Raw genomic sequence first — 15,591 nt, forward strand, 5'->3', positions numbered from 1 at the left:
AAATGTCATAGGTTGGTCCCTGTTTTTCAGTGACCCCCCCCCCTTCATGTAAGCGCCTCAAAATAATGACGTACAAAAGAAATTAACCATTGTACTATCCATTCAAGGACACACATTCCTGCACTCAGACATAGACATACTGTACACACTATGATATGATACTGCAGTCTGTCCACATAGAAGTACAAACCAAATCTGTGGCATCAGGGGGTCGAGGCTTTGCGTGATGCGTCACAAATGAATGTGACGTGTAAAGTGCGTGGTGTGCTCGCTGCTCGGCAAGTACAAATCAGCGCAGCAGTTGGCTGTGAAAGAAGCATTGACCAAAATAATTATTCTCATACCTCTGGTTTCCGAGGTATATTTACTTTGTACTTCTATGTGGACAGACTGTATCTGAGGGGGTACACCACATACCGCCAAGTGTCGACATGTTCTAAATTTCGTTTTAACATAATTTCCGTCAACCTGCACCTATCAGCAGACCGTGGACAGACCATGAGGTGTGTTACCACAAATATCTCCTCATTTGGCAGCTAACATACTCTAGGACAGGCCTTCTCAACTAGTTTATTTGAAGCGCCAACTGGAAAATTTCTGTGATCATGAAGTGCCAAAATGTTAAGGGCGCCTGAGGACTTTGTGAGTTAGAGCGGGCGTATAGCGGGTACAGTGCAGTGATGAAGCTTTATCGGGTGTCCAGGGGGCAGCGCACCAGTAAACTCATGGATTTTAAGGTTTTGTAAAGGCCCAGATCGAGTATTTTCACCTATTTTTTGTTCAATATTTATGTGAAAAAAATATTAAAATTACCGTGCGCCACTTAAGTGCGCCACTTGACTGACTCAAGCGCCACAAGTGGGCGTGCAAGCGCCGCCAGTTGAGAAGGCCTGCTCTAGGAACTGTCTTTTGGAATTTGCAGGAGAGCATTAACTAACTCTTCTGGATCATTCAAGGAGAGCTGTTTACAGCATTTATGATTGAATAGAATGTAAGGAGAAAACTCCCCACACCTTAAAAAAATACCTTGAATATGTATTCATGTATTTTCAAAGATTAAATTGATGCACACATTATAAGCCTGCATGTTTGTACTTGCTTAAAAATGTTTTAATTTTTCTTCTTCTTTTTTTAGGAAACTTCTGGAGCGTACTTACACACAGTCACACCTACATCAGGCTACATGTATAGATGTGCATAATTGAACTAGTTACGGTGTACTAAATGGTGTCTTATCCTGAACCTGAAACAGTGGATTTGTGGACATTAGAAACTCACAAAAAGACTGTAAGTATTTTTTACAAGGAAAAAATGATACAATTTTACAAAGCATAAAAAAGGCAAAACAAAGTTTGTCTCTCAAACCTGCATTCATATTCATGGTGTATGTGTTTTCTTCTTCTTTTTTAGGAAACTTCTGGGCGTACTTACACACAGTCACACCTACATCAGGCTACATGTATAGATGTGCATAATTGAACTAGTTACGGTGTACTAAATGGTGTCTTATCCTGAACCTGAAACAGTGGATTTGTGGACATTAGAAACTCACAAAAGACTGTAAGTATTTTTTACAAGGAAAACATGATACAATTTTACAAAGCATAAAAAAGGCAAAACAAAGTTTGTCTCTCAAACCTGCATTCATATTCATGGTGTATGTGTTTTCTTCTTCTTTTTTTAGGAAACTTCTGGAGCGTACTTACACACAGTCACACCTACATCAGGCTACATGTATAGATGTGCATAATTGAACTAGTTACGGTGTACTAAATGGTGTCTTATCCTGAACCTGAAACAGTGGATTTGTGGACATTAGAAACTCACAAAAGACTGTAAGTATTTTTTACAAGGAAAAAATGATACAATTTTACAAAGCATAAAAAAGGCATCAAGAAATATACCTTGCATTTGTCAGTTTTACCTCAGAGATGTTGTAGACCCTCTCAGTGCAGAAACATCACAAGGAGAATGCTGCTCAATATGATAAATCCAAATCATGAAAATAAAGCAATTTTGCAGAGCAATATTTTGATCACTTTTGCACTAAGTAAATTACTCCAGGTTTTGCCAACTCGGGGAATGTTGAACACACCCAAAAGATGAGATCAATGTAGATCAATTATCTCAACTTTGGTATGTTAGTATAGTACAATGGAATTAAAATCATCCATATAAGCCCAAACTCTGGTACAATGGGATTAAAATCATCAATGCTGGCCAAAACTGTCCTTGAGAGAGTTCCTCGGCTACATCCTTGGAGCCCAAAATGAGCCCACATATTGTGATGTTTCTTATTTGTGGAAAAGATATCAATAGAGTGCACTGTAACCATAGAGTCTATGGTTACAGTTACTGAACTACAATTTTTCAGGCCTTTGTAAATGTTTCTACATGTATCACTGTCAGGAAAATAATACCCCTGAGCAAGAAAATAGTGCCTAAAATGAAGCATGCAAATGCTCTGTTAATGCTTGATAAAACTGAAAGCAAGCAGAGCAGCTATTTTGTAAACTGATTTGTGGGCTATGCAATCTCCACACAGCAACGTCAAAATATCCAGTGACTTGATGTGAAATAAATAAAGCAGTAGAACTAATTTATCATGTACATTATATCACTCCTCAGTCTTTCTTTTTTTCCTCTTTGGAACTTAGCCTGAACTTCTGGACAACAAGTTGTGTGGTGTGCACGCATCATGGCCAGAAAAGGCGTTGCAGAGGGTTCTGGATGTTGCTATGTATGGCCTCTTCTCGATTTTGTTCTTTATGAGCTCGTTCCCGCCTTGTTCATTGAGTCTTCCAAGTCCAGCTCTGAAGCGCTGAATCTGCTGCATCGCATGATCTTCCAATATGTGGAGCTTCAGGGATATTCTTGAGTTTGGAAACAGGAGTCGATACGACATCATAAATTCCTTAATGCAGATATCTACAATGTGAGTAACAATATAAGTTAAAACCAATGTCAAGTACATGTTGGTAGTGTATACCCCCCCCCCCCCTCCAATTGAAGTGACAGTTCTTAATAATCTTCAGGAATAATTAGTTGGCAAAAATCAGCGGGTTGCCCTTTAGAGCTGTGCAGGGTAAGATTTTCTTCACCCCAATCATGGACTTCCCTGTCCTATCTACCGCTGAATCCACCCTAACTACCCCAACCCGCAACCATTTTTACAACACCGGACTGGACGTCTCTTTTCGTTAATAGCCTGGTAAAACGAGTCTTATAATCTTGTGAGCTGAATTTTCATTTTAGGTACAGAAACAATGTACATTGTAGTGCAATGAAACCTATTACAGGTCTATTCAAATGACCAATACTACAATGTACAAATTTACAAACCAAAAATCAAACAAACCTGCTTTCTCAATTTCCTCATCAGACAAGTTGTTACTTGTGTTGATAACATAATGCACATCTGCAAAGTTATTCAGTATCCTTGTGTACTTCTGTTTGATTTCAGATGCAGTCCTGAAGATGGAAAGTGGGATGTGGTCATTCATGCTGTTCACAGTGTCCAATGCATGTTTTGCAAGGTCCTCTATCACTTCTGGCTATAAAACATAACAAAAGATACCAGCCATTGGAATGTAATTATGGAAATTAGCTTGAAACTTGCATGATGCTAACAGATCATGAACAGATTATAAAAGCTGTACACATACAGTTGCATCAAGTTGTGGAAAACATGCATGGAGATTATAATGATACAAAAATTGCACATTGAATGCGTACAATTTATGTACATGAAGGTACATTTTGTACATTATCAATGCTGAAATACATTTAGAGCTGGCTTCATGATGTCTTTTTACGTGATTAAAAATATGGAATCACCACTTTCATATCGAAAATGTGCAATAAAAATGTTACCATTTAAAATAATGGAAAAATAAAACACCTGTGTGTGTGCATGATCATTGTGATCTGAGATCTTTAAATTACTTGGTTGGAATATAACTACTGGAATATATCCTTGTAGCAAAGAGATGTTACAGAACTGTGCAGACTGCAGAGGTAAGTACGTGTAAGTACATTGTATTGTAGTCCAACATTCATGTCTACATTATAATTATTAGTTTTAAAAAATTAGTTAGGAGCACAGAACAGTGTGTGCTATGTTTGTGCAATTTCAGAAAAAATTACCTGACAAGCCTTTTTCACATGATTCCCTGTGAAGGTTTTTCCATGGTAGGCCTGTCTTGAATATGGTGCTTCTGTAAGGCGTCGTCCAGACCCGATGACACCGGCCCAGATCCAAAAGCCATTTTCAGTTAATCAAGTGCTGTAAAAAAAAAAAAAAAAAAAAAAAGGAATTTGACGGTCAGAAGGGCAGAAAAATGTTCAGGTCCAACCGATCCAGATTTGGTATTTTTGTTATGAATTAAAAACATCAATTTTTTGATATGAATTTGGATGGTTTTAACCAAAATCACAAATTGTTGGGTCCAACTCAGCCAGACCTACAAATTTGTCTGGATAAAAAAATGTTGGTGTTGGTCATAAATTACCATTTGTGCAATCTGCTCCCTTAGGCATTGTTGCTTAACAATGATGTCCTGAAGTGCATCATCATCATCAGTAGGAACTTTGTCATTCTCAACCTGACTTAGCTTTAAAAGCTGAAGTGGGAGATCTTCTACCAGGTCTTCCAGTTTAGCCTCCTTCTTCTGAATGCTGGTTTTAAGTGCATGAAGTCGATTCTTGGCTGATCTGATGGTTTGTGTGAAGTTGTTGTCGACTAGATCTTGAGAGTCTTGTGAATCTTGGGAGGCCTCTTCTTCACACTCAACCTGGTAGTTGAAGATGGTGTTGTCCAGGGTGTTGCATTCTTCCTCCAATAGGTCATACAATCTTTTGAATATCCCTAAGGATACATGGAGGATGGAACCACCACCTGTACAGTAATTGAGGCAATTCAATATAAGAATGTATGCAAATGAATTTTGATAAGGCAAAAAAAAAAGGTTGGTCTCAAAGCTTGCACGCGCATTTGTAAAATCGCGCAATTTTACAAAAAAGAAATGCGGACATTTTTTTTATTTAAAAAAAAAAAATTATATTTTTTTCCGGAAAAATTCGGCGAAAATCAGACTTTTCTTCTCAAAATAACATTAAAAAAATCGCATTTCGCATTTGTTTTTTTAAAAACCACTCGTGAGCTGAGACAAACCTTTTTTTTTTGGCCTAAGGCCTAAAGCAATTGTTTGATTTGCGAAACCCAACGACAATAGGACTTTTTTTTCTAAATTTTTTGAAAAAAAAAAAAATAATATTAATATTGATAAAAATGTTCTAAGGCCTAATACACACAATTAACAGAATGTGAATGTTTAAAAAAAACCACTAACCTACCCTAATTTTTTAGGCCTGTTTTGTATGGTGTACATGGCGATGAAAAAAAAAACCCTGAAAAAATCACCCTCTTCAACGGGTCCCACAGATTTTCTGTTTCTGAGATTTTAGTGTACATGCATGTAAACCCGGCTGTTTTGGGTGCTCTGAGTTTGATGTATCCCTGTACGACTTACATTCTCTGGCTCAATGCAGAGCATCGGCTCTCTAACAATGCTCTTGGAGATTTTCTTTGATTTCCTCTTGTCAAAATTTCCTTCTGTGGTATACCGCTCAAAGTTCTCTTTGATGTTTGCCTGTGTTCGGAGCCGTCCTGCCTCTCTGTCCTGAAGGGTTAATTGGAAATCGGCATAGGATGTCTCACAATATGGGCATGGGTAGACCGCTGTAAAACAAAAGAAAACAAGAAATTGTGTTCATGTAGGTCAATCAACAAACCTTCTGATGGCCCGCTCATGCAGAGTACGATTTCTGATAATTCCATGTGTGGCAGTCAGATCAACATGCATTATTCAGGCGGCTGGCGTCAGTCCCAGGCGTGGCCGCCTGACGGTGCCCACCATAACTTCAACCTTGATGCCTATCCAACTGCGGCAGCAGGGGACAATGTCTGGCTCCATCAAAAATCTATAGGTTTTTTTTCACATTCAAAAATCATAATCACGCACCATTACATCCAAGTACACCATAGATCTTGTCAATGAGTTCCAGATCACCAAAGAAAAGTAGTGAATCTTTTTCCCTCTGAAATTAAGGTGAAAAAAGACAATTTTAAATATGAAACTTAATTTACCCCCGGTATCAGGGACTGCATTTTAAGGGGAGTGAGATAGCTCCCCTACCGCTCTCCTTAAGTCTCATTTAGGAGCGTGATAGCTCTCCTCAATTGTGATTCACTCAATGGTAAACAGTTCACATAACTCTCCTACAGCTCTCGGCTCTCCTTGAACAAATCAGGGAAGCTATTAATAACACTCCTCATTTTAAAAGGCAGTCACTGCAGAATTCAAAATGTGTTTCTAGGTTCATTGAAAGATGTTTTCAATTCACAATTCTAAAATACATGGTATAAAAAAATGTATAAAAACTAGTAACTTAAAACTGGTACTTACTGCCAAGTCATGTTCATTAGGGCTTCAAGTTGTTCATTGAAACCTTCTAAGGTTAGGTCCATGTTTATAACCGAGTCTTTCGCCTCAAAACAAGAAAACATCCGTGTATTTGCCTCTGAGTTGGGGTTTGAGACATTGACAAGTTGAAAGAACATCTTCATCATTTTTCCACCCTTGTCTCCTCCTGAAACAAATTTTAAAATGTAAAAAAGAAATGATTAAAATCATGAAAAGAAATTCATTGTACTGTGACCTAGAATGGCTTGCAAAAAAGGGCTGATAGCCAAGACCCAAGAAATTAACTTCTTTTGCAAAAGCTGGATGTACATGTACCGTACATGCTCAACATTCATCGTCCTTCTTTTGACCCATGTTGCAATTAACAAATTATCAGTACAGTACAGGAAAGTGAAATGGAAGAAGTGCATTGTGGGAAGTGAACTTTAATACTTCTCTGGGATGTACTTCACCTGACAGATAGGAACTCACCTATCTTGATCCATATCTCCTCATCCGGGATCATCCCGTCATGCCACGTTAAGGTGTTTGCTCTATAAATCAAAATATTAAGGTTATTAATTATTTTAAACTGTTGTGATTTGGTAGTTCACATCATCTTACGAATGGTAGTGAGCTTTGGCAAAAACTGCATTGCTCAATTCAGTAGCGGCGTGTAGAAGAATTGAAATATCACAGATATACTTTTATAGGTGCTGCGGTTCTTGAGTTACGTTGTAAAGAGGGCTGAAACAACAACACTTATTATAAAAGCGTACATAACTCATTTAACAACAATAAATTAAGCAAGTTAATTTGCAAAGTATACGATTTGTAGAATGGACTTTTGCCAAACATCAAGGTGTTAATTTTCAATAATATATTAAACTAGATAATGAAAATCGATTTTTAGGTTGCTTCGACCAACAATACCTCGTCTACCCTTAAAGAAACAAATTCAAAGAGTGTTGTCCAAAGCAACCCTGTTTTTCAGTACATACATGTACATGTACATACCAATCACAAATCGCATGTTTTTATTTGAAACTAACTCATATTGACCACAAAAAAAAATAAACTAGTTAATATACAGCCGTCTGTCAACATGCGATATTCAAAATTCCTTGTCTAGTGCAATGACGTCCCAGTATACAATGAAGGTTGGCAACAATTGAGCACAAATAACCATGGCGTCATTGTAATAAGATGATTTCGGGCGCAGCAGTAATTTTGAATACCGGTATTGCTATTGAAAGCAAGCTGAACTTTATTGTCATGAGTTAGTTTTGTAAATAAAACCAAATTATGTTTCTAACATTAGGCCAAAAAAAAAATTGTTGTGTTGCCCTCAACCGCCCGCCCCTAAATCCTGAAAAATCTGGGTCGCAATTTTTTTGTTTTTTTTGTTTTTTTGAATGATGATTTTTACAGATTTGTTCAAAAAATCAATGTTTTTATTGAAAGACTAGTCTTTAATTGATGTCTAACAGGTATCCTGAAGTCAAAATTGACAAATGTTCCCTAATTGAAGAAGCATTATTTAATATTTGAGGGGATTTTTAAAAACTGAAGGTTTAAAAAAAAAAAAAAAAGAAATCCGACCGTCCTACCCAACTTTCCCATTTTCTCACTTGAGGGCAACACAACAATTTTTTTTTTGCCTTATAAGGCTGGATTAAGGCATAGTAGTGTTGTGATTACCAGGGACATTCTTGAAACAGTACCGTATCATTACATTGTATCCAAAAGATTCAAAAATATGTTTTAGTTCTAAAAAGGCGGCAACTCCGGAAAGGAAAAAAAACATTGTTGTATGGGCCCTTACGCTAATCAAGCATTCTTTTGGACCTAAATGTGGTGTCATACATGTATCAGAGTGAAAGAGAGAAAGAAAATTACATACTGGCTATGGCGGTCCAGCAAATCCAAAACCATTTTGGTAAATCCTTAACGTGAGACAAATGGTGTCTCCTTGACCGCAAAGCCATTAGAACCCTTGGCGGATGTGTCTGGAAAAACTAAGGGGACGAGCTTTCCTTCTATGTTGTCCCCCAAGAGCTGATTTCTTCTGATCCGCATAGACTCTTCTGAGGCAACAGTGGTATTGACAGAGCTGAAATACCTGTACATGTATAAAGAAAAAAATTGATACGGTACATGTATGCAGGGAGAATTTAGAATAAATTAAAACTGCTTGACAAAATTTATGTCCATGTCCCCACCCCAGCTGCCACTTCACTATGACAACAGGTTTAGTTTATTTTAAACAATTGATAACATAAAACTTTAAAAAAGAAAATAATTTTTAGATATTTGATGAAAAACAAAAACTGGTCAGACCAGGTTTTAATTTTTTTTCCGCTGAATGCGTAACATGTATGTATACACAAAACCAGCAATTTTTACCTGTTCAATACATGTACATGTAATTTTGACTGCAGACATTGTAGAAAAATGTAGTGTTGTTTTCCCTGCATTTGGATTACCAACAATCCAACATGTGCACACATCAGAATGGTTCTTACTGATTTCTGAGAGAGAAATACCACTTGGTATTTCTGAGGCTGCACACATAGGCCTACAGTAGGGGGTGGACATTGGAGGACAAAGTGAATTTTAGGGTGAAAAGTGAAAAGGGTGTAATTTGAGGGTTTTGCCTCAAAAGTGGGTGGAAAAATATTTTGGGGAATTCCGCCTTACCACTCCCCGGTAGTACCGTCACTGCACACAAGAAATTATCCTAGTCACTGGGGGTCTGGGGCACTTGAAAGGGTATGCAAATTTGTAGGGTAGTGAGGGGAATTTTGAAGGTCATATTTTTAAAAGTAAATAATGATAATTTATAACAAAAAAAAACATACTCCTGCCTTGAGTGCCTTTTCCCTTTTTTTTTTTTTACCTTCTTAACTTCCGGAGCTGCTCCCAAGTCAATCGCACATGGCGCATCATAGCCAAAGCAGAATCAGTGTCCAACTTGATGCTGGCCTGAAGGGCATAAGTTTGGATTTCTTCCTGCAAATGAATCTGCGGCTGGTCAAGTGATATAATATTTCGTAGGCTGTTGATTTCCCCAGTTCTTTGCTTGATATATGCTCTTGTTATCTCTGTTGAAGGTTTACGGGCATTGGTGATCTGATGGATCTTGGCTGGCTGTAACAAAAATTGATAATTCAAAAACAAAAATATCAGTGTACTACTTTAGTACTTGTATGCTGTACATGTGCATCTACCGACTTACATGTACATGTACATTGTATTGTACCGGTACTTACAGTGTATTATATTTGGTGCTGTTTGAAAAAGACCAATTGATAATCATTGAATACATTGTACATGTGCATAGGCCTAAATAGGGTGGTTGTAGTTTCAAAGATGTTTGCTTTGAAGTTTGATACTTTTCTTCATTATAATAACTTGAGGGCCTATAACACATGCTTTTGTATGGTAGCGTACCAGGTATGTTACACACAGTTTACAGTGTTCCATTGCAAAACCATGTTTTGGTACATTTATAACAATTTATTTTATATTTTAAATGTATATTTTTACTTAGGGATGAAATCAAAATTCGACCGGCGGTTGACCGTCCGGTTTCTGTTGTTCTAACGATGGTAGCGGATGGAACCGGCGGTCAACCGCTGGTCGAGTTTTTGATTTTCATCTCTTTATTTGTTTATTTATTATTATTTAGTTAAAATTTATTTATTTATTTTTTTTTGCTTTACCGATTATCGGATCGGATATCATATCGGCCCGGATCAGTAAAAAAAAAGTTTATTTTATTAATTTTTAACAGTTTTGATGACTTTAGAGAAAGAACTGGTCATTGGACCTGAAGTGCTAGGATCATTCACAGGTAATTTGAAAAACAGGAAAAAATTATTAAGCTTACAGTAATAGCAAACCACAAACTAATGTTTACCTCTTCATCTACCGTACCGGTATTGATGCTGAGTATAGTCCCACCTTCGAGTTAAGTCCCACCCCCAAATTTTCGATTTTTTTTTTAAGTCATTTATTTTTTCGGCTTTGGAGTGTCCCTGGACCTAGACCTAAATGCTAGGATCATTCATGGTTGATTTACAAAAAAAAATAAAAATTGTACTCATGTCATACTCGATTAATGATTTGAAAATGCATACAAATTCAATGCATTAAAAAAAAAAAAAAAAAAAAAAAAAAAATAGGCCTACAATTTTAAATCAACCATGAATGATCCTAGCATTTAGGTCTAGGTCCAGGGACACTCCACAAAGCCGAAAAAATAAATGACTTAAATAAAAAAAAAAAAATAAAATAGGCCTACAATTTTTTTTTTTTTTTTAAATCAACCATGAATGATCCTAGCATTTAGGTCTAGGTCCAGGAACACTCCACAAAGCCGAAAAAATAAATGACTTAAAAAAAAAAAAAAAAATAGGCCTACAATTTTTTAAATTTTTTACAACCATGAATGATCCTAGCATCTACCGTGCACGGTATTGATGAGTATAGTCCCACCTTCGAGTTAAGTCCCACCCCAATTTTTTTTTTTTTTTTTTTTTAAGTCATTTATTTTTTCGGCTTTGTGGAGTGTTCCTGGACCTACATGTAGACCTAAATGCTAGGATCATTCATGTAGGCCTATTTTTTAATTTTTTTTTTTAAGTCATTTATTTTTTCGGCTTTGGAGTGTCCCTGGACCTAGACCTAAATGCTAGGATCATTCATGGTTGATTTACAAAAAAAATAAAATTGTACTCATGCATACTCTATTAATGATTTGAAAATGCATACAAATTCAATGCATTAAAAATTAAAAAAAATAGGCCTACAATTTTTTTTTTAAATCAACCATGAATGATCCTAGCATTTAGGTCTAGGTCCAGGGACACTCCACAAAGCCGAAAAAATAAATGACTTAAAAAAAAAAAAAAAAAATAGAACTTAAAAAAAATAAAAAATAGGCCTACAATTTTTTTAAATTTTTTTACAACCATGAATGATCCTAGCATCTACCGTACCGGTATTGATGCGAGTATAGTCCCACCTTCGAGTTAAGTCCCACCCCAAATTTTTTTAATTTTTTTTTTTTTAAGTCATTTATTTTTTCGGCTTTGTGGAGTGTTCCTGGACCTACATGTAGACCTAAATGCTAGGATCATTCATGTAGGCCTATTTTTTTATTTTTTTTTTTTAAGTCATTTATTTTTTCGGCTTTGGAGTGTCCCTGGACCTAGACCTAAATGCTAGGATCATTCATAGTTAAAAAAAAAAAAAAAATAAAAATTGTACTCATGCATACTCTATTAATGATTTGAAAATGCATACAAATTCAATGCATTAAAAAAAAAAAAAATAGGCCTACAATTTTTTTTTTTTTTAAATCAACCATGAATGATCCTAGCATTTAGGTCTAGGTCCAGGGACACTCCACAAAGCCGAAAAAATAAATGACTTAAAAAAAAAAAATTAAAAAAAATAGGCCTACAATTTTTTTTTATTTTTTAAATCAACCATGAATGATCCTAGCATTTAGGTCTAGGTCCAGGGACAAAGCCGAAAAAATAAATGACTTAAAAAAAAAAAAAAAAAAAAAAAAAAATAGGCCTACAATTTTTTTTTTTTTTTATCAACCATGAATGATCCTAGCATTTAGGTCTAGGTCCAGGGACACTCCACAAAGCCGAAAAAATAAATGACTTAAAAAAATAAAAATAGGCCTAAAATTTTTTAAATTTTTTACAACCATGAATGATCCTAGCATCTACCGTGCGGTATTGATGCAGTATAGTCCCACCTTCGAGTTAAGTCCCACCCCCAAATTTTTTTTAATTTTTTTTTTTAAGTCATTTATTTTTTCGGCTTTGTGGAGTGTTCCTGGACCTACATGTAGACCTAAATGCTAGGATCATTCATGTAGGCCTATTTTTTTTTTTAATTTTTTTTTTTAAGTCATTTATTTTTTCGGCTTTGGAGTGTCCCTGGACCTAGACCTAAATGCTAGGATCATTCATGGTTGATTTACAAAAAAAAATAAAAATTGTACTCATGCATACTCTATTAATGATTTGAAAATGCATACAAATTCAATGCATTAAAAAAAAAAAAAATAGGCCTACAATTTTTTTTTTTTTTTAAATCAACCAAGAATGATCATAGCAAATAGGTCTAGGTCCAGGGACACTCCACAAAGCGAAAAAATAAATGACTTAAAAAAAAAAAAAAAAAAAAAATAGAAAAAATTTTTTTAATTTTTTAAAAAAAAAAATGAAAAAAAAAAGGTCTACGTCCAGGGACAAAGCCGAAAAAATAAATGACTTAAAAAAAAAAAAAAAAAAAAAAAAAATAGGCCTACAATTTTTTTTTTTTTTTTATCAATTATTAATTATTCTATTTTTTATTTTTTTGTTTATGTACTTTCTACAAAGCCGAAAAAATAAATGACTTAAAAAAAAAAAATAGGCCTACATTTTTTTTTTTAAATCAACCATGAATGATCCTAGCATTTAGGTCTAGGTCCAGGACACTCCACAAAGCCGAAAAATAAATGACTTAAAAAAAAAAAAAAAAAAAATAGGCCTACAATTTTTTTTTTTTTAATCAACCATAAATGATCCTAGCATTTAGGTCTACATTGTAGGTCCAGGGACACTCCACAAAGCCGATAAAATAAATGACTTAAAAAAAAAAAAATTCTTTGAAATTAGAGTATAGTCCCACCCCCAATTTTCAAAAATGTTCACCCAAAAATGGGATGGGACTATACTCGCATCAGTACGGTACCGTTACATATTATAAATGCCAGAATAGCAAACTGTAATTTTTTCGTAATTTTTTTCCAATTTTTTTTTTAATTAACTGGGCACTTCAGAATACATGTACATGTAGGTCCAGTGGTTCTCCAAATTAAAAGTCGCCAAAAAAATTGTTTTTATTTTCTTTTTGATCAGATCAGTAGGAAAATGCGATATAGGTTGAGCCCTAAAATTTTTTTAATTCTTCCTTGGTCCAGGTATATGTACAAAAATGTGCATAGTCATGTGCTGGTGATTTTGGGAGCTTAACAAACATATTAGGTGGGCGCTTAATGGGGCATGGGCTCTTAATGGAGCGAATCTGTTATAATAAAGTTTTAAAAAGTAAAGAAGAAAAACGTACCATCCCTGCTGTTTTGATGAAAGCCATTTTGTTTTGATCTTTCTTTAGCTTCAGCCAGGTCCATCTGTCAGTCACCTTTTCAATCTGTTCAGGTATGTTTGCCTGTTTGTCATGCTGTTTTGCTGCTTCCATTAAGATAGTACAAGCCATTTTGATGGGGCTTTGAACGTGTGATTGTGAATTGGCACTGGCAGTCTGCTGTACATGTTGGTCTGGTGATGTTTGTGTGCAAGAGCTGCAGGGACATGTTATTATTGTCTGTTTTGCAGCACATTTGTGCCCAGCCATTTGGCGAAAGACGCCTACTTCTCCGCATTGACAACATGATACCAGTAAATTAGGTATCAAAACATTTAACATATGAGGGCTGGACTTGACATCACAATAATGGACTGACTGTAAACAAACCGGACAAGGTACAGAAGAGGCGATTCATGAAACTGAAAATAATGGGACAGACAGGACGAGCAAAAATTATGATCACATGAAGTTGTTACACCAGGCGAGATCATGGACAAACAAATAGCACAGACAAACAAGTTTTCAGTGTTTGAATGATGTAGAATTTGCAGGTCGGTAATGTAGGAGATGAATTGGTGGATGCCAGTTGAAGGTGCTGAAATATGTTTGTTGATCCTAGCGGAATGGTAGCTCTGATGAAGCTTCTGGTTGTTTCGACTTGCATGACGGTGCCGTTTTCTTTTGCTGGCCTCCTCGCCCTTGATGCTTGTACATGTTACATGTTGAACACGATTGACCCCATCTTGAGTGTTTAACCCAGGAAATTTGTGATGTCCTAGGCCGTTCTTTACCCTCATGATAATGTCTGATGATCCTCTGGCATCTATGACAGATTTTCTTAGGGTGAATATCAGGATCATCCTGCCAAATGTTAACACCCCAGATCACATCTACCTCTTTGGGGTACAGGAATTTAAGATTTGGCTTCTTGTACCCTGTCGGTGCTTCTCCTTTTTTTAGTAAGCGTTCCCCACATGTTCTACACAATTTATCCAGGGCTTCCTGGTGATATTCAAAATCCATGTTGAAGAAAAAACTGCCAAAATAACCGAATTCGTGAGCGAGTATCAGAGCGCACAGCAGCCGGTGAAATCAGCCATGTTTTGTGCAGTCGTACCGCTGTATACCGCGGTATACGCTGCTTCTATGCATTGTGTACATTCGCGATACATGAAATTTGGTCGGAAATCATGGCAGTTTTTTCAGAAAAGAGAAGTGGCCTGTTTACTTTTATTACATTTTTTGATAGATTGGAGTGTTATTTGAGTAACTTTAAAAGGGATAAGTGCGGGAAACTGGTTTTCAGTGTTAAATCTTTAAAATTATACTCCTATTTTCGTGCTTCGGAAACTCGGCGATCGGCATTGAAACAGTACACTTTCACTGCACGTATTCTGATTAAATTTCTGATTTCGTATAAAAAGAACACGATTTCTGTATACACAAATTAGAGACAGACATACATAAGAAACAATAATAGGGACTCAAATTTGCATTTGCTCTTTTATTTTTCTCAATTTCTGCCTTTGTTTGGGGTGTACATGGGCCATTCAATTCAGAAATTTGACGAAGGAAAGTAGGTCAAACTTCGCGGTGTGCGGTCAAAGGTCATAATTGGAGTAAACAAATAAACAACACACGAACTGGCAAAACTTTATTATCGCCTTTTATTGGCGCCCAAACGGGCGTGCACCGTACACACGTAGGACTAAACAGACATATCCGTATTATAATTATTAATATAATAATTGGAAATACCAGCGTGAAGCGTTAAGGCTGTTCCAGTTAAATTACATACCCATTGGCTGTTCTATTTAATTTACATACTCCCTCTGAAATGGTCCCAAAATAGGCTGTTCCGTTTAATTTACATACTCCCTCTAAAATGGCTGTTCCATTTAATTTATATACTCCCTCTGGAATAGTTTTCCCCTAATCATATTGCATAGCCTCACTGTGAATAAGA

At 36.0% G+C, this 15,591-nt stretch overlaps 2 protein-coding genes and 1 long non-coding RNA gene across 3 annotated transcripts in view; 2 read left to right on the forward strand and 1 right to left on the reverse strand.

The window, feature by feature from the left end:
- The window catches only part of LOC140142035 (uncharacterized), a 142,224-nt gene that overhangs the window by 78,639 nt on the left and 47,994 nt on the right, over positions 1-15,591 (forward strand).
- On the forward strand, positions 1,423-2,781 carry LOC140136496 (uncharacterized). Its single transcript, XR_011856667.1, has 3 exons — positions 1,423-1,560; positions 1,685-1,835; positions 2,658-2,781. It is a non-coding gene; the product is annotated as an uncharacterized lncRNA (long non-coding RNA).
- Positions 6,433-13,746, reverse strand: LOC140171772 (uncharacterized). Its single transcript, XM_072195102.1, has 6 exons — positions 13,605-13,746; positions 9,364-9,614; positions 8,424-8,586; positions 8,368-8,393; positions 6,957-7,018; positions 6,433-6,651 (listed from the first exon to the last, which is right to left on the reverse strand). The coding sequence occupies exons 1-6, from the start codon at positions 13,734-13,736 to the stop codon at positions 6,464-6,466; spliced, it is 822 nt and encodes a 273-aa protein (XP_072051203.1). The 5' UTR covers positions 13,737-13,746; the 3' UTR covers positions 6,433-6,463.

The sequence above is a fragment of the Amphiura filiformis genome, chromosome 2 (assembly GCF_039555335.1).
Source record: "Amphiura filiformis chromosome 2, Afil_fr2py, whole genome shotgun sequence".
Classification (NCBI taxonomy): Eukaryota; Metazoa; Echinodermata; class Ophiuroidea; order Amphilepidida; family Amphiuridae; genus Amphiura; species Amphiura filiformis.